This window comes from Nasonia vitripennis, assembly GCF_009193385.2.
Source record: "Nasonia vitripennis strain AsymCx chromosome 4 unlocalized genomic scaffold, Nvit_psr_1.1 chr4_random0007, whole genome shotgun sequence".
NCBI lineage: Eukaryota > Metazoa > Arthropoda > Insecta > Hymenoptera > Pteromalidae > Nasonia > Nasonia vitripennis.
The window spans coordinates 3,404,638-3,424,290 of NW_022279643.1; the positions used below are offsets into that span (position 1 = coordinate 3,404,638).

Sequence of the window (19,653 nt, forward strand, 5' to 3'; positions counted from 1 at the left end):
TACTGAAAGACCGTTTGTTTAATTTTCTTAACAGTTGTGATAAAAATAATCTTGCCTTTAGTTGTTTTACTCACTTTGATTTGATTCGATTAAGGATTGATAAATTTGTTAAATTGAAGTTAAGTTGATTCGATTGACTATTTTATTTGAATCAAGCTCTTTGAACCATGCATAAACTCAAATCTATGCGTACTCGTAAACCCCTTGAATTCTGTGGTTATGATCACAGAGCCCGTATGAGTCGTTTACTTAACAGAGCACGACAAGTGTCCTCTGAAAGCATTATTAATAATGAATCTGAAGCTTCTGGCGGTGATTCCATTGACCATAATCTCAGTGACTCGGCGCATAGTGAAAACTATGTTTTCAATGAAAACGCAGTCGATGATGTTGCTTTCACTAGTGACGATGGTCAGGATAGTGAAAGGTTTCAGGATATGTCAGACCATGCATCGACGACTGAATCTTCGGATTCGTTAAATTCTACTGTAGTATCTAATCAAGGCGATGCATTTTTCAATATCAAAGATTTTGAAGCTCATCTTGCCACCGCTTTCACAGAAGCCAATATGAATCATCAGCAGATTAAAATTGTTTTGAAAGCTCTGAAAATCCATGATTGTTTTTCTACTTTACATGAGGATCCCCGAACAATATTGAAGACTCCTAATTTCTCAACTCCTACTTTGAAAATTGCTGGAGGGGAATATCTTCATTTAGGTGTTGAACAGGGTCTTCGTCGCATTCTTTCGTCCACTCCTGCGGAAATGATTCCTGATGTTCTGATGGTAGATATGAGCACTGATGAGGCATCCCTCGATAAAGCTAGTAAAATTATTATGTGGCCCATTCAAATTAGAATTGTGAATATTCCTAAAAGTAGTCCAGAGATTGTTGGTATTTTTAAAGGTGACAAAAAACCAACGGATGCTAAATTGTTTTTTCAACTCGTTGTCGATGAGTTTAATAGGATTTCTGAAACTGGTATAGATTTTCAGGGTGAAAATAAATTTTTGAAATTCCGATGCTTTATTGCTGATGCACCTGCTCGATCTTTTTCATTAGGTCACTGTGGACATAACTCTAAAGCTCCGTGTTCTAGATGCTGGGTGAGAGGGGAGTTTATTCGTCCAGGAGTAATAGTTTATCGTGGCATTGATCATGCTCGTCGTACGCAGGAAGAGTATATTCATTGCAAGTGGATACAGATCATCACAAAACAGAAAGCCCAATAGGAAAACTTGATTTTAATGCAGTTACAAATACTGTATTTGACTACATGCATTTACTGTGTTTAGGTCTTATGGAGAACATTTTTCAGGGATTAATGGATGGCAGGTTTATAGAATCAGTTAGGTTATCCGCTCCAAATAGAAGAATATTAAGTGATCGTATGCAACAAATCAAATCTTGCTGTCCCGCAGAGTTTGCCCGCAAGCCTATCAATGCAGAAAAGCATAGTAAATTTAAAGCTACCGAACACAGGCAAATTCTTTTTTATACTGGCCCTGCAATGTTTTATGGTTTGATGAATTCTGCTGTATTTATGCACTTTCTCCTACTTCATGCAGCTATGAGGATATTTGCAAATCCTTTAGCTTCCAATGAATTAATTGATTTAGCAGAACAGTTCATAAAAATATTTGTTGATAGAGCATCAGATGTTTATGGCATTGAATTTCTTTCATACAACACCCATGCTTTGTTACACCTTGCTGAGGATGTGAGATCATTTGGAACTTTAGATTCTTTTTCTGCATTTCCATATGAAAATAATATGACGTATTTTAGAAAATTGTGCAGAAAACCTGCTCAACATTTGGAACAAATTTCTAAAAGACATTCTGAGAATTGTTCCGTTAACGTCAGGAAGCATGTTGATAGTAACTGTTTCAAATTTATCTGTTCACATTCAGATGGCCCAGAACATGAAATTGATTACACCTATAGGCAATATAAAAAAGTACTTTATGCAGGATCTCAGGTATTATCAGTCTTTCAGTCTGATAATACATTCATTCTTCGAAATAAATCAATTTGCGTTGTTCAAAATGTTATTGTAATTAACGACAAAGATTTGTATCTTCTGGTCAAAAGTTTTAGACTAGTTCAAAACTTCTATGATTATCCTTGTCCTTCTTCATCTCTTGAGGTTTTCCTTTGCTCTGAGTTATCTACACATATTTCTCTTATAAGATTTGAAGAAATAGAAAGCAAATGTTTTAGGATGCCTTACTGGCCAGAACTATCCACAAAAGATTGTGTTCCAGAAATATTCATTGTTACTAAAATTTTATCGTCGCATCGTAATTAGTACGCACATTTATTTTATTTATTTTATTTAATCTTGTCTTTGATTTTAATTTTTTTTAATATTTCGTTTCATTATCGCATATCCTATTCTAAAAAAGACGTCGTATCCTATTCTAAAAAAGACATCGTAATCAATTTATTCGTTCTTTGATTGGCTGGTCGTTTCGCGCGCGATTTCTGCGTATATTTGAATTCCTAACCTCAAAAAGTGAAAATTAAGAGAAACAACGCACGTGGGGCATTTAAAATCGCTAGTAATCGAAAAAAACTATTAGATTGCAAGATTATTTTCCAATTTTTTTATTAGTATATTACATTTTGTTTTCACATTCTTCGCATTTATATAATAACTAATATCTTTAAGTTAAAACGGTGTGGTGGTTTTGCGACCTGAGATTTTATCCAAAAATATAACTTGGATTCTTTAAAATGCGCGAACTTCTAAGCCTACCCTGAGCACTGAAAACCTAATCTGAGATTGTAAGCTATTTTCACATTTGATAGCTGAAACCTTCGATAGAGGACCCAGCTCAATTTCCATAATAGACTTTGGAGGAATCCACTCAAACTTAAAAGTTGTACAAAGAGAGCAACTTGCGGGAGCCATGCAACTATATCACCCATATTTGTATGTAGCACAAATATATACTTAAGTTATGTTTGCCTGAATACGCACGCGCGCGCGCGTGCGTGTGTGTGTGTGCGGTAGCTATTAACTTTCTCCCTCCATTTATGTCACTCCCTTTCTCTCTCTTTAACTAGTTCCCTCTCACCTTTCGAACCTCTCCACCCGCCCTGTCTGTCTTGCTACCTTCTTCTCACGCACCCTTTTTTCCATCGTTCAGTTTTCACTATTTCCTTCTCTCTCTCTCTCTCTCTCTCTCTCTCTCTCTCTCTCTCTCTCTCTCTCTCTCTCTCTCTCTCTCTCTCTCACCCGCCCTTCCCCCTCCCATCACTCCACCATCCCTCCCATAAGTAAGTTTTCTTCCATTATACCGGATCACAAAGTATCCTTTCGGCCTTGGATGAAATCGAATGTTAATGCGAGTAGAGAAAAATAGTACACTCGGGAATATGGTATGCTCGTTTAGTATACATGTTCGAAAAAATCTTGTACTTTCCCTTTTTTTGCAATGTACTGTCACTTAGTATGCATATGAAGACAATTTAACGTTCGCAGATGTCCCGTACACAACCAAATTTGGGGAGAGCTTCTCCTGAAACAGCTACGTCCAACCTCATGGCTGATTTGCAGAGGACCAAGGCTGAGAACCCTAAGTTGTTACAAATGCTGCAGAAGTCTCCAGTACAATCACATCAGCATCCGAAGGATATTACGCGGACAAAGAGCACCCCGAACGTTAATAAACAACCGAATAAACATCAGGCAACTAATAGTAGTAGGCACTTAAGTAGACGAGACGAAAATATACCTCAAGGTAGTTTCAAAACTGCTACTAATATTGAAATATTCAAATTTCTCGCTTCATGTATCGTATTTTTGTTTTTATTATTTGTTATAAAAATAACAAATAATAAAAACAAAATTACGATAAACCACGCCGTTGTTGCCTTCAGTAATGTAAATATCCATCGCTTTACAAAAGGAGGATGCCCACGGATATAGGAGAAATCGGCCCCCTCGGGAAACGACCACTTACCCCCGAACTACCCCCTAGCTTTTTCAATTAGAAATCGCCCTTTGCACCATTATTTTTTGACTTTTCGGGCGTCAATCGAAAGGTCTCGATAGCAGCTACTTTCTCGTTTAGGTGTTCAATGGGCAACGCACCCTTAAAGCAGTAAAAAACATACAAAAAATAAATAAAGCGGAAGCTCCGACACGTCCTCGTCGTGGTTCTGGGTATAGCTAAGTTCGGAGATATTGTTTTAAAAACTCAAGGTTTCATCAACGCTTAAGAGTGCTCCACACCTCGAGTGACCCGCCACCTAGCTTAAAAAACATTTTTTGTTAATTATAATTATTTGATGAACTTTATCATCATAAATCAAGTTTCGCCACTTGTAGTAAGTACAAAGGAATGTTTTTAAAAAAAATTAGGCAATAAAATTAAATATTAACGACGTATTTCGTCGGACAAAGTCAAATTGTAGTTAGCAAAATGGCCACTGCCTCTTCAAATTTGTCCGATGAAATACGTCGTTATTATTTAATTTTAATTGCCTAATATTTTTTTAAAACATTCCTTCGTACTTACTACAAGTGGCGAAACTCAATAATATACACTTTTCGATGGTTAAGTTTGTTTAAATCATTAATGATTATTGAGGTGCGATGTGGAGGGCGCTGCTAAAAATTCGGACTTACGGTATGAAGACGGACTCTTAAATAGATTCAACAGTTGCTCAAAATCGACGTTAAAAATGTGTCTCCCATTTAAAACCTCACTGAGGAGGTAGCTGCTATCGAGATCTTTCCATTGACGCCCGAAAAGTCAAAAAATAATGGTGCAAAAAACCTTAGGGGTGCGTCGCCCATTTGCAATCTCACTGAGAAGGTAGCCTATATCGAGACCTTTCGATTGACCTCTACAAAGTCTATAAATAATGGTGTAAAGCTCCAGCTTTTGAGTATTTCGTAATTTTTTACAACGTTTGAGGGTGAAAACTTCATCGCTAAATATCTGAGCTTTTCTTGAAGTATGGGGGTTGATTTTTTACATACGCGATTTTTCATAATCTAAACGATGGTATAGGTTTCTTACGTACCCCGAGGGGACCGATTTCTCCTACATCCGTGGGCATCCTCCTTTGAAGTTTATATACAAATATTCCGTTGAATGGCATTTAAATAATGTCTTAAAATCGCGTAATTTATATATAAACTTCAAACTTTATAAATTACAGACAATTGTGAAGCGAAATTTGAATTATTAATTGACTATCAGACCCTTTAATTATATTATAAATTGATATTGTTTCAAATCAATTATTAATGTTAAACAGCCTTAACGTCCAACATTACTATGGAAAAGTTCCAAAGAGAAGTTCTCCAGTCATTGAGGTAAACAATGATAATTCAAGAATAGCCTTATCGATAATAATCTATCATTTTCCTTCAATTGTAGTGATCTAAACGAAAGGTTATCTGTCTGCGAGCGTATGACTAAGTAAGTAATAAAATCATTAACTTTGTAGCAAAATAAAATATGCATAATCGGAGAGAGAGAGAGAGAGAGAAAGAGAGAGAGAGAGAGAGAGAGAGAGAGAGAGAGAGATTAGATTAGATTAATTGCTCTTTATTTTTGTACATTTTGTTGTACATATAACAAATTATAGTATATTATAAAAAGAATAAAAATTTTGTGTAAGGGTGCTAGTGCGTGTGAAGAGTGTGTAATGGAATGAAGTGAAATGAGATGAATGAGAATGTGTGTATGTTTGTGCGATGTTTATGTGTTTTCCAAATTAAAGAAATAATTTTTGGCTGCTTGTTTGAAGTGTGATATGGATAGTGTGTCGCGAAGTTGAGATGGAAGGCTGTTCCAGAGGTAGGAGGCGCTGATGAAAAATGAATTCCTCAGCGTCTCCGTCTTGAAGGACGGGATGTCCAGTGGAGTCACCTCGCCCCTGACAGGCCTGAGTGCGACGTGGAAGTCAAAATAGGCTAGTAGATAAGCTGGTATTGAGGTGTTGAAAATTTTTCTAAGAAAACAGGCCATGAAGTACTTCCTACGTCCGGCGGTGGTGAGCCATTGCAACTCACGCCTGTAAGGGGAGATGTGCTCGTCCCTCTTTACACCATAGATGTATCGGATTCCCGTATTGACAAGCCTCTGCAGTTTTAAGTCAAGCTCTTGAGTCAGGTCGCAGTAAACAAGTGAGCAGTAGTCGATGAGGGGAAATAGGAGTGCTTGCACCAAATGTTGGCGCAACCTGAGGCTAGTGCTCTTCCGAAAGAAATATAGCCGATACATTAAAGAGTGAGCACGTTTACAAGTTTGTGTAACGTGCTCTTTCCACGTAAGTTTTGAGTCAAGCACCAGCCCCAGGTTGCGCACAGATGATTCAAAGTTGACCTGGGCCCCCCCTATATTTATATAGGTGTTAGCAGTAGAAGGTAGAGCATTGATATAGTAGGGTGAGCCCAGGACGATCGCCTTAGTCTTACTAACATTCAGCTTAAGTCTGTTTAGTGCTGCCCAGCCCATTATCCTCTCGGCGTTAGCACTCATCTTGTCAGAACAGGAATCGAGCTCCTCAAGGGGGCATTGACAGTAGATTTGCAGATCATCCGCGTAGACTAGATGGGATACATCTGAGTCAAGGCAGAGGCCAATGTCATTGATGTATAACGCGAACAATAAGGGGCCCAAGACTGACCCCTGTGGGACACCGGTGTTTAGTGGTAGGAATGTAGAGAGTTCGTTGTTGTCACCAATGACGGCCTGTTCTCTACCAGAAAGGTAAGATGCAAGCCAGCGGATAACCTGCTTGGAGAAGCCGAAGGAGGGTAGCTTTCTGAGTAGCCTGACGTGACACACTGTATCAAACGCCTTGCTAAAATCAAAAAGAAGCAGAAGGGTGACCTTCTTCCTGTCCATTCCAAGCCTGACATCATCAGTCAGCTTAATCAAGCCGGACTGCGTGCTGTGGCCAGTGCGAAAACCAGTTTGGAAACTATCAAGATAGAGTCTAGTTTCAAGGTATTCAGAGATTTGATTGTGCACCAGCCACTCCAGCGCCTTGGATAGAAAGCAAAGTAGGGAAATCGGTCGGTAGTCAGTTACAGCTGTAGGAGAGTTGATCTTGTTTAATGCTCTTACGAGCGATGATTTCCAGGCAGAGGGAAAGCATGCCTCACTCAAAGACAGGTTGAAAATTTGACAGATTAAAGGAGTGAGTATTGGTAGTGCTTTAGAGATTACAGCCTGTGGGATGCCATCGCTTCCCCTGGCCTGGGTATTGAAATGTGAAACTGCAGCTAACACGTCCGATTCTGTGATGGCCCTGAAGATAAAGTGTTCAGGGAGGTCTAGACTCTCGAGGGTCCGCAGATACTCCTCGACAGATGGAGCTTGAGGGTCATTTGAGATGGAACTGAAGTGTTCGTTGAGAGCATCTGGAGAGAACCGAGCAGGTGGAGAAGATTTAGAGGTGGTAATGCCAAGATTTTCAAGTTCTCTCCATATCTCTGCAACGTCGGTTAGAGTAGACAAGCGTGAATAATAGTAATTCAGCCTGGCTTCCTCGACCCGTTGATGAGCGGCATCCCTTGCGATTCTATAAAAGTATAGATCCCAAGGTAGACGACTTCTGCGAAAACGCCTGTAGAGCCTATTCCTTTCAGTTAAAAGGTCACGAAGAGCCGCGGTGAACCACGGGTGACGTTTACGTCCAGGTGTCACAGTCTTTAATGGGGCGAGATGATTTATGGCTTTTGTGATGTTTTCGTTGAGGATGGTGATGCATTCGTCAAGTGATGGTGTGGTGAAGGATGACCAGTCGCATGCGCTAAGGAAGTCCCTTAGCTTCTCAGCACAGATTCCTTTGTAGTTTCTGTAAGTGTAGGTATTAGGTACGTAGCGTGGAATCTGTACGTCGAGTGTGGCTGTAATAAGGTCATGTCCATTAATGAAAGGTGTGTCAGTCTTCCAGTATGAGAGCAGGCGATCCTGCTCATCGATTAAGCAAAGGTCAAGCCAGGTGTCAGAGTCTTGTCTATGATGAGTTGCACCATATGGCACAGAAATAAGGGAGTTCTCGTCGATGAAAGCCTTGATGAAATTGGCGTCTTCAGACGAGGAAAGTTGGTCAGCATTGAAATCACCCATGATGACCTTCGTGGAGTAGTTGTGCATGTGTGTTGTTAGTTGCTCAATAAAGTTAGATCCCTGGATAAAGGGAGAATGAGGAGGGCGATACACAACCCCCACGAAGATGGGCGATATTCCCTTAGCTGTGATTTCACAGAAAAGATACTCCGGCTTACCTGGTTTGCCCGACCATTCACCATCAGATGACGAGATGATACAAGCTGTCAGTGAGTGATGGATGTAGAGAGCCACACCTCCACCGTTCCTGTTTCTGTCCCGTCTGTAAAGAGTGTAATCGTCCAGTGAAGGGATGGACGATATCTTGTCGCTTAGCCAGGTCTCGGTCACAGCCACTACGTGGAAGGGGGAACGAGTGGACAAGAAGAACCTGATCATCTCAATGTGACCCGTAAGGGAGTTCGCATTGAGATGACAGACCCTGAGACCCCCAGACAGAGACGCTTTAGATGTAGATGTGGATGTGTTTGATGTTTTAGACGGTGGTTTTGGTGGAATGATGTGTAAGTGTTTTAATGTGTGGTGTCCTTGTTGGCTATTGGCGGTGTTCGTGCTAAAAAATCTTCCAGATCAGCCTCTGTAGTGATGATGGTGGCCCGTTCATTGTCTTCGCCAGAACGGATGAGGATCCTACCATCCCTCACAAAAGAGCGGCATCCTTTCCTCCTCTTTGCCTCCAGCCTTGCCCTGATTCGCAGCTTGTGAATATCTGGAGGAAGCAGCTCATTTATATTGATGAGTCCCTGATGGTCTGGACAGAGAGCTCTCGCTTCCTCCAGTAGCGCAGCATCCAGTTCACTAGTGTGAAGTTTGCGCTTCCTGGCTTTGGCCACTATGATGGAGCGGGCCAGTGCACTGGAAGAGAGGGTGACAGCAAGTGGTGGAAGTCTGCTGTCACCCGGCGCACTGATGTTCGTTGTGTCCAGTCTCCCCATGATCCTGACGGACGCCACATCCCGCTTCAGGACCGTGGGATCCAGTGCAGCCAGGACCGAGTAGGCCAGGAGCTGCAGTGATGTCTCCTGGGTGTAGCCCAGGCCGGTGATCACCACCACGTTGTTGGAAGTACGCTCCTGCTTCCTCTTTAAATCGGCCAGCTCGCTGCGGATGGTATTGAGCTCCTCCGAGGCCGGCGCAATGCTGTTGTTCTGCTGCTCTACAGGGCTCCTTGACGACAGCTGTTGAATTTGTGCCTGCAGCTCAGAGATGGAGGACTCGGCTTTACTTAGCCGAGTGTTGAGCGCAGGCAAGTCGTCAAGGGCTTTGAGGCGTTTCTCAAGCGGGCCAAGTCGCTTCTCGATTTTTGAGACCCGTTCAGACACGGTGTTTTGCGCCTGAAGGGCCTCATTTTGGACCCGCTTGATATCATCCAGTGCCGCAATGATGTCCTTGAGGGACGCCTCGATTGACGCCTGTGTCCTCGCCGGCGACTGCGCTCTGGAGCCTGCAAGAGATGGAGGCGCAGACCTATTCTTCTTGGGCACACCTGTTAAAGGAGTGCCCTTGGTGGATGTGCTTGCCGTTGCCGCTGTCGCTGCCGCTGCCCTTGCCCTCGTCTGCGTGGTCTTGGGCGTGCCGACGTCTGTATATTCTGCTGCACAGGCAGCACAGACGAGTGTGGCATCATTCCCCACCATTATGGACCGAAATGAGACACATATGGTGTGGAAATGGTCATTGCACAACTCGCATGTCTTCATTCTTCCCCTGGCTGCTTTGTTGCATTGAGCACACATAACAGGTGTTTCGGCACTTTTTCCACCAATTCCGCTCATTCTGGACGAGGTTATGTCACTGTCGATAACTTACTGACAGTCGATAAAGTAGAGTATGTTGGAGGATAATAGCTGGTGGTAAGTTATCGACTGTTTTTGATGGTAGCGACGCTGACGGAGGAAAGAGAGACGCCGTGCAGCGAGGAGAAAAGCCGTGTGTGTTTGCAGGTTATGTTTCAGCGACAGATGTTGTAGCAGGAAAAAAAGCAGAGTAGTAGATTGCAGCCTCCAGTGAATAATATGTCACAATGAAGGTTGCAGAATAGCGCATGCAACAGACTACAAAAGAATAGGCCCGAAGGCAACGTGCGGCAGTAAGAGTGCAGAGAAAAATGAGTAAAGCAAAGCAGGACTATATGTACTCACGTGAAGTTGGCAGAGAGCCAACGAGAGAGAGAGAGAGAGAGAGAGAGAAGGGATGTAGGAGGCAGGGAACCATTTTGCTTCATTTTAATCAGTTTGAATCTTCAACTATTGTCGATTAGAATTCACCATTTAAGTCGATAAAATTGCAATTGACTTGAATAGTTAATCTTAATTCCACTTTTTGCATTAGAACTTGATGAAACGTGGTAAAATAAACGATAAAAATCGATATAAGTCGATAAAACTTACAATTTAAATCGCTAGACCATGATCTTCTTGAAATTCTATCAATTTCAATTGTAATTTTTCATATTAAGTTTTATCGACTCATATCGATTTTCATCGTATGTATCAAGTTTTATCTAAGTTCTAATGCAAAAAGTGGAATTAAGATTCACTATTCAAGTCGATAAGTGATCTAATCGATTTCTATCGACCTTTTCTAACAGGGAGAGGGGGAAAAAGTTTAAGAAGAGGAGGAAAAGAGGGAGAATGGGGAAGGGAGGGAGGGTGGATCTAAGAAAAAGTGGAAATGACAGTGGGATAGGGAAAGTGGGTGGGAAAAATCATGCCCGAGATTATTGGTTATTGAGATAGTTTTTTAGGGAAAACAATTCAATGTTGAAGACTCTTACGGCTAAAAAGAAAGTGGGAAAAATGAGTCGTCCAAGCTGGTTGCCTTTTAAAAGTGTCGAAGATCTAATTTCCTTTGAAAATGTTGATGACGAAACATTCAATCAAACTGTAAGTATATTATATTTCAATCTGTGTGTGTGTGTGTGTGTGCGTGCGTGTACGTGGATGTGTATTTGAACGTGTGTATCTGTGTGTGTTTGATCATGTGTATCTGTGTGTGCGTAAGTGTGTGTGCATAGGTGTGTGCATGTGTGTGTATTTAAGCGTGTGTGCGTAAGTGTATTATGTGTGTGAGTGCAGTGTGTGTGTATGTGTATGTGCGTGTGTGTGCGCGCGAGAACGTCTGTATTTGTGTACATGTATTATTAAATATATAATTTGCAGGTCGATTATCTAGTGTATTTGGGCGGCCGCAATGTCGACGATAGTCTTTCCCTATACCTCAAGAGCAGCTTTGCAGTGACGGAGAGTTTGCTTAAAAAAGTATCTTGGCTTGGCCAGCCAAGTAAAAATATTACAAGCCTTTCTGAATCACGCTTCATAAGAGCTTGTGAAGGTAATATTTTGTTTTTGTGATAATAATACTTTCACCACCTTTCCTCCTCTCCCATCCCTCCTCCTTGCCTTTCTTTGTTTCCTCGTTCCTTCTTCTTTCCTATTCTCCCTCTCCTTCTCTATCGCTGTCCCTACCCTTTTCCCTCCCCATTTCTTTGTCCCAGTCCCTTCCTTCCTCCCTTTCTTTTTGTTTTTTCCCGTCTCTATTGAGCCCCTGCTCTCTCCCTTTCTCCCCCCCCCCAACTCCTGCCCTCTCTCCGTTTATTCCTCTCTCCCTTCCTTTATCTTTTATACTTGTCTACACTCTTCCTTATCCTTCTTTTCTTTTTTTGCTCCTTCAGCCCTTTCTTCCATTCTCCCTTCCTCTTTTCTTTCCTCACTTACTCCCTCTCTGCCTCCCTCTTTGTTTTCTTCTTATTATGTTGATCATATAATTACTTTCCTTTTGCAGAAGCGGTGTCCTCATACAATAGGTTTCACAAGCCCGATAACACAGCGTTTTCGGACGCTGCGACCAAAGCTCTGAAGGCTCTTAAAGAGAACTTACGGCGCCAAATTGCAGCAAAAGCTGCTGAAAAGCAGCCACCTCGACGATCAAGGTCTCGCTCTTTGGATGGGAGCGAGGATCAGAGAAGGAGGGTGATGGGACTTCAAAAAAAGATACCACCTCGGCAGTCCAAAGTCTCGGAAGTCCAGAGTTCAGAGTCAGAATTCCTGAGTCACAACAATACCACACTACTGTGAGTAGCCTTTTACTAAAATTATTTGGCAGTTTTTTAACATCGTAAAATAATAATATTCTCTCCCCTCCCTCACTCTTTTGCTATCACCCCCTCCCCTTCCTTCTTCACTGCCTATTATTATTTCCTTTCTTACTTGATTTCCGTCCCTTCCCTCCTCCGTCCTTTCATCCCTTCCTCACTCCCTGCAACCCTTCTCTTCTTCCCTTCTTTCTCCATCCTGTCCTACCTCTTTCCTACTCTTCTCCCCCCCCCCCCTGAATCGCCGTCCAGATCCAGGACGCAATCGCCAGATGGAAGCAATGATCGGAGAAGAAGCTTGATGGAGCTTCAAAAAAAGCAACCGCCTCAACAGTCCAGATCCAGGCCTCGATCGCCGGATATAAGGGGGAATCGCTTCGAAACAAGCACTTCGAGGAGAAGGAGCATGGAGCTTCAAAAAAAGCAGCAACTATCTCGGCAGTCCAGACTCAGATCTCGCTCTCCGTGTGGGAGCGAGGATTACTTTGAAGCCAGTACTCCAAAGAAAAGTAAGGTGATGGAGCAGGAGCAGAACGAATTCCTGAGTCGCAACGATACCTTACTACTGTGAGTAGCCTTTACTAAAATTATTTGGCATTTTTTTAACATCGTAAAATAATAATATTCTCTCCCCTCCCTCACTCTTTCGCTTTCGCCCCTTCCCCTTCCTTCTTCACTGCCTTATTATTTCCTTTCTTACTTGATTTCCGTCCCTTTCTCCATCCCTTCTTTTCTCCGTCCTTTCATCTCTACCTCACTCCCTGCAACACTTCTGTTCTTCCTCCCTTTCTCCATCCTGTCCTACCTCTTTCCTACTCTTCTTTCCTCCCCTCCTTCTCTCTCTCTCTCTCTCTCTTTTTCTCTCTCTCTCTCTCTCTCTCTCTCTCTCTCTCTCTCTCTCTATTCTTTCCCTCTTTTCCCCTTCTTCCCTCTCGCCTTTACAAGCTCTCACCCTCCTCGCCCTGATTCCCTTTTTTCGCCTTCCTTCCATCTCGCCCTTTCTAGCTCTCACTCTTCTTCTCTCCCTTCTTCCCTGCCAGCCTCCTTCTTTGCCTTCTGCTTCCTATTTATTTTTATTAACAAAAAAATTGTTTTTCACCCACATAATATTAACACAACAACCGTCATCGCCGATATTCATAATGTCCAGAGTGACGAAAATTCTCTGGAAAATATCGGCAATGGTGGAGGGGATGATATCGAGAAAGTTGCTGAGTTCCAGGATAATGCGCAAGATATGGAGACTTATAATGAAGACAATGATGCAGTAGCTGAGGCGAGTGATGCAGATGAAGGAAATAAGAATCATGATGATCAAGAAAATGAAGATGAAAGCGATGACGAAGAAATGCAAATTGAGTGCCTTGCAGACGACCCCGACGTTCGATCGTACATACTTTCGCAGACACAGATACACATGATCAAACAAACACAGATACACACGTTCAAATACACATCCACGTACACGCACGCACACACACACAGATTGAAATATAATATACTTACAGTTTGATTGAATGTTTCGTCATCAACATTTTCAAAGGAAATTAGATCTTCGACACTTTTCGATTTCGACAATTTTGTTTTTATTATTTGTTATTTTTATAACAAATAATAAAAACAAAATTACGATACATGAAGCGAGAAATTTGAATATTTCAATATTAGTAGCAGTTTTGAAACTACCTTGAGGTATATTTTCGTCTCGTCTACTTTATTAACGTTCGGGGTGCTCTTTGTCCGCGTAATATCCTTCGGATGCTGATGTGATTGTACTGGAGACTTCTGCAGCATTTGGAACAACTTAGGGTTCTCAGCCTTGGTCCTCTGCAAATCAGCCATGAGGTTGGACGTAGCTGTTTCAGGAGAAGCTCTCCCCAAATTTGGTTGTGTACGGGACATCTGCGAACGTTAAATTGTCTTCATATGCATACTAAGTGACAGTACATTGCAAAAAAAGGGAAAGTACAAGATTTTTTCGAACATGTATACTAAACGAGCATACCATATTCCCGAGTGTACTATTTTTCTCTATTCGCATTAACATTCGATTTCATCCAAGGCCGAAAGGATACTTTGTGATCCGGTATAATGGAAGAAAACTTACTTATGGGAGAGATGGTGGAGCGATGGGAGGGGGACTGAACGATGGAAAAAAGGGTGCGTGAGAAGAAGGTAGCAAGACAGACAGGGCGGGTGGAGAGGTTCGAAAGGTGAGAGGGAACTAGTTAAAGAGAGAGAAAGGGAGTGACATAAATGGAGGGAGAAAGTTAATAGCTACCGCACACACACACACGCACGCGCGCGCGCGTGCGTATTCAGGCAAACATAACTTAAGTATATATTTGTGCTACATACAAATATGGGTGATATAGTTGCATGGCTCCCGCAAGTTGCTCTCTTTGTACAACTTTTAAGTTTGAGTGGATTCCTCCAAAGTCTATTATGGAAATTGAGCTGGGTCCTCTATCGAAGGTTTCAGCTATCAAATGTGAAAATAGCTTACAATCTCAGATTAGGTTTTCAGTGCTCAGGGTAGGCTTAGAAGTTCGCGCATTTTAAAGAATCCAAGTTATATTTTTGGATAAAATCTCAGGTCGCAAAACCACCACACCGTTTTAACTTAAAGATATTAGTTATTATATAAATGCGAAGAATGTGAAAACAAAATGTAATATACTAATAAAAAAATTGGAAAATAATCTTGCAATCTAATAGTTTTTTTCGATTACTAGCGATTTTAAATGCCCCACGTGCGTTGTTTCTCTTAATTTTCACTTTTTGAGGTTAGGAATTCAAATATACGCAGAAATCGCGCGCGAAACGACCAGCCAATCAAAGAACGAATAAATTGATTACGATGTCTTTTTTAGAATAGGATACGACGTCTTTTTTAGAATAGGATATGCGATAATGAAACGAAATATTAAAAAAAATTAAAATCAAAGACAAGATTAAATAAAATAAATAAAATAAATGTGCGTACTAATTACGATGCGACGATAAAATTTTAGTAACAATGAATATTTCTGGAACACAATCTTTTGTGGATAGTTCTGGCCAGTAAGGCATCCTAAAACATTTGCTTTCTATTTCTTCAAATCTTATAAGAGAAATATGTGTAGATAACTCAGAGCAAAGGAAAACCTCAAGAGATGAAGAAGGACAAGGATAATCATAGAAGTTTTGAACTAGTCTAAAACTTTTGACCAGAAGATACAAATCTTTGTCGTTAATTACAATAACATTTTGAACAACGCAAATTGATTTATTTCGAAGAATGAATGTATTATCAGACTGAAAGACTGATAATACCTGAGATCCTGCATAAAGTACTTTTTTATATTGCCTATAGGTGTAATCAATTTCATGTTCTGGGCCATCTGAATGTGAACAGATAAATTTGAAACAGTTACTATCAACATGCTTCCTGACGTTAACGGAACAATTCTCAGAATGTCTTTTAGAAATTTGTTCCAAATGTTGAGCAGGTTTTCTGCACAATTTTCTAAAATACGTCATATTATTTTCATATGGAAATGCAGAAAAAGAATCTAAAGTTCCAAATGATCTCACATCCTCAGCAAGGTGTAACAAAGCATGGGTGTTGTATGAAAGAAATTCAATGCCATAAACATCTGATGCTCTATCAACAAATATTTTTATGAACTGTTCTGCTAAATCAATTAATTCATTGGAAGCTAAAGGATTTGCAAATATCCTCATAGCTGCATGAAGTAGGAGAAAGTGCATAAATACAGCAGAATTCATCAAACCATAAAACATTGCAGGGCCAGTATAAAAAAGAATTTGCCTGTGTTCGGTAGCTTTAAATTTACTATGCTTTTCTGCATTGATAGGCTTGCGGGCAAACTCTGCGGGACAGCAAGATTTGATTTGTTGCATACGATCACTTAATATTCTTCTATTTGGAGCGGATAACCTAACTGATTCTATAAACCTGCCATCCATTAATCCCTGAAAAATGTTCTCCATAAGACCTAAACACAGTAAATGCATGTAGTCAAATACAGTATTTGTAACTGCATTAAAATCAAGTTTTCCTATTGGGCTTTCTGTTTTGTGATGATCTGTATCCACTTGCAATGAATATACTCTTCCTGCGTACGACGAGCATGATCAATGCCACGATAAACTATTACTCCTGGACGAATAAACTCCCCTCTCACCCAGCATCTAGAACACGGAGCTTTAGAGTTATGTCCACAGTGACCTAATGAAAAAGATCGAGCAGGTGCATCAGCAATAAAGCATCGGAATTTCAAAAATTTATTTTCACCCTGAAAATCTATACCAGTTTCAGAAATCCTATTAAACTCATCGACAACGAGTTGAAAAAACAATTTAGCATCCGTTGGTTTTTTGTCACCTTTAAAAATACCAACAATCTCTGGACTACTTTTAGGAATATTCACAATTCTAATTTGAATGGGCCACATAATAATTTTACTAGCTTTATCGAGGGATGCCTCATCAGTGCTCATATCTACCATCAGAACATCAGGAATCATTTCCGCAGGAGTGGACGAAAGAATGCGACGAAGACCCTGTTCAACACCTAAATGAAGATATTCCCCTCCAGCAATTTTCAAAGTAGGAGTTGAGAAATTAGGAGTCTTCAATATTGTTCGGGGATCCTCATGTAAAGTAGAAAAACAATCATGGATTTTCAGAGCTTTCAAAACAATTTTAATCTGCTGATGATTCATATTGGCTTCTGTGAAAGCGGTGGCAAGATGAGCTTCAAAATCGTTGATATTGAAAAATGCATCGCCTTGATTAGATACTACAGTAGAATTTAACGAATCCGAAGATTCAGTCGTCGATGCATGGTCTGACATATCCTGAAACCTTTCACTATCCTGACCATCGTCACTAGTGAAAGCAACATCATCGACTGCGTTTTCATTGAAAACATAGTTTTCACTATGCGCCGAGTCACTGAGATTATGGTCAATGGAATCACCGCCAGAAGCTTCAGATTCATTATTAATAATGCTTTCAGAGGACACTTGTCGTGCTCTGTTAAGTAAACGACTCATACGGGCTCTGTGATCATAACCACAGAATTCAAGGGGTTTACGAGTACGCATAGATTTGAGTTTATGCATGGTTCAAAGAGCTTGATTCAAATAAAATAGTCAATCGAATCAACTTAACTTCAATTTAACAAATTTATCAATCCTTAATCGAATCAAATCAAAGTGAGTAAAACAACTAAAGGCAAGATTATTTTTATCACAACTGTTAAGAAAATTAAACAAACGGTCTTTCAGTAACAAAAATTACATTAATTAAAATTAAAATAATTTTTCAATCAAAGGAAACAAATAAATTCTATAATTAATACAAATGCCACAACAAAATGAATAAAAGGCAAAGAAGAAAAAAATTTAAATGTCTGATTTAAATTTTCTTTCAGTTGAATGATTCATTAAACTTAAAACTAGGGATGATTTTACCCCCGACCGCCTCTTAAGCGTAAATAATTATATACAGTAAGGTTAGTAGAAAAATTTAATAATTATTTAATAAGAAATGTAGCTTTTATGATAATTAAATATTATACAGCTGCTAAACAAAATAAAGTGGCTAAATTAAGGTTAGTTTTAAATGTTAATGAATTTATTTCACGGAAAAATACTAATATAAATTATGATTTATAAAAGCACCACAAATTATTTTAAAATTATATCGGCGATATCAGAGTCTCTATCAAGGTGCGCGATAGCGCCCCGATGGCAAGTATACACACACACACACACACACCTATACGTTATTAATTAATAATTATTTATAGAAGAGAATATAAAATTCGTTTTTATGATAATTAAAATACAGCTGGCTAAACACAATGAAGAAAATGGCTAAAGAAAGATTAGTTTCAAAAGTTAAAAAATTTTTCACGGAAAGAAAACGATTGATATATATATATATATATATATCATATATAGCACTACAAATTATTTTAAAATTTTATTGGTGATACCAGAGTCCCTATACACACGCACCTATATGTTATAAGTAAATAATTATTTATAAAAAAGAATATAAAATATAGCTTTTACGATAATTAATACAGTTGCTAAACAAAATGAGTAAATTAGAGGCTAAAAAAGAAAGGTTAGTTTAAAAAGTTAAAAAATTTTTCACCGAAAAAACTATTGTTTATAGGAACACAACAAATTAATTATGAAATTATATTAGCGATAGAGTCTGTACATAACACACGCTGTGTGTGGTTCTGTGTGTGTGTGTAATAATGTAAATAAAATAAGGTTATTTTTCAAATTTACATACTTTACGGTGCGGGCTCGACACGTCTTAATTAGTTATACATCGAAATATTATAAAAAAACTATGAATGAATGACAGAAAGGATTGATGAAAAGTAAATAATTTGAAGATAACTTTTACGCTTCTGGTCGATGTTTTCCCAGTTCCGATGCACTCCCCAAAAGCTGCGATTTTTTGCACTTCTCAAAAGCTGCAAATTTTGTAAAAATGCCTTTTTGCAAGTCTTGCCAGCTGCTACACCACAAGTCACACAGGTACTAGTATTTTAGATTTATTAATTATAATTTTGCGTGGATGCGAGCGTCGTAAGCTCGTGCTTTCGATGCGAAGGCTAGACTGCAAATGGCGCGAGGGCTGATGTAATGGCGGGGCGAACGTGTACAATTGGCGCGAAAATGCTGATACATGTATATAATTCCATATATACCAAAAATATCAGTGAAATGTAGATGATAAAGATAAATATATTATATTTTCTTATTATCTGTGTATATTTATATTTATTCGCCCGTATAAAAGTGCATATTGAGTGTTAAGCACGACGTGCCATCCGTGTGCTTTCCCAGTGCTAACACGTTTGTGGAGCATGCGTGCTGTCGATGTGCCGTCATATTGCCAGAGCTTGAAGCTCTACACGCGGGAAGGCACATTGGCGGCACAGGGCAGTCACGGAATGTCGGCTCTGCGGCGACATACTATGACAGCACACTGACGGTACAGAGCGGTCACGGCGTGCTGGCACACCATGCTCGCCACGTGATGTTATCTGGGAACATTTGGCGCTGTCAGAATGCTAGCAGAATGCCTGCTGGGAGTGCTGCTCGCTATGACAGCATTCTGTCGGAATGAAATTCCCGCAGAATTCCGGCTTTGTTGGCTGCGAAACTTAGAAAATTTTCAGCCGCACAATTCACAAAATAAGGCTTTTCAATGTATTATATTTTAAGGCTGTTGATTTTGTTAATTTGGGCTATTATTTATCCACCGGACTTTGTTCGTTGTCAATTTTCACTAATCATATTATTATGACTACCCTTTTATAACTACCGAATTTGTAGCAGCTTGCAGCCTGCGCAAAATTTTGTTGTTATTCGTTTATAAATGAATATATAACGAAATAAATAACAAAATTAC

The 19,653-nt window shown here is 39.9% G+C and overlaps 1 protein-coding gene across 7 annotated transcripts in view; it reads right to left on the reverse strand.

Moving 5' to 3' along the window:
* Positions 1–19,653, reverse strand: part of LOC100115274 — a 106,946-nt gene that overhangs the window by 8,719 nt on the left and 78,574 nt on the right. For all 7 annotated transcript variants that reach the window (XM_032602027.1, XM_031929989.2, XM_031929986.2 and 4 more), the window contains one exon: positions 13,888–14,103. In XM_032602027.1, coding sequence (XP_032457918.1) covers positions 13,888–14,103 — 216 coding nt within the window. The remainder of the gene's footprint in view (positions 1–13,887; positions 14,104–19,653) is intronic.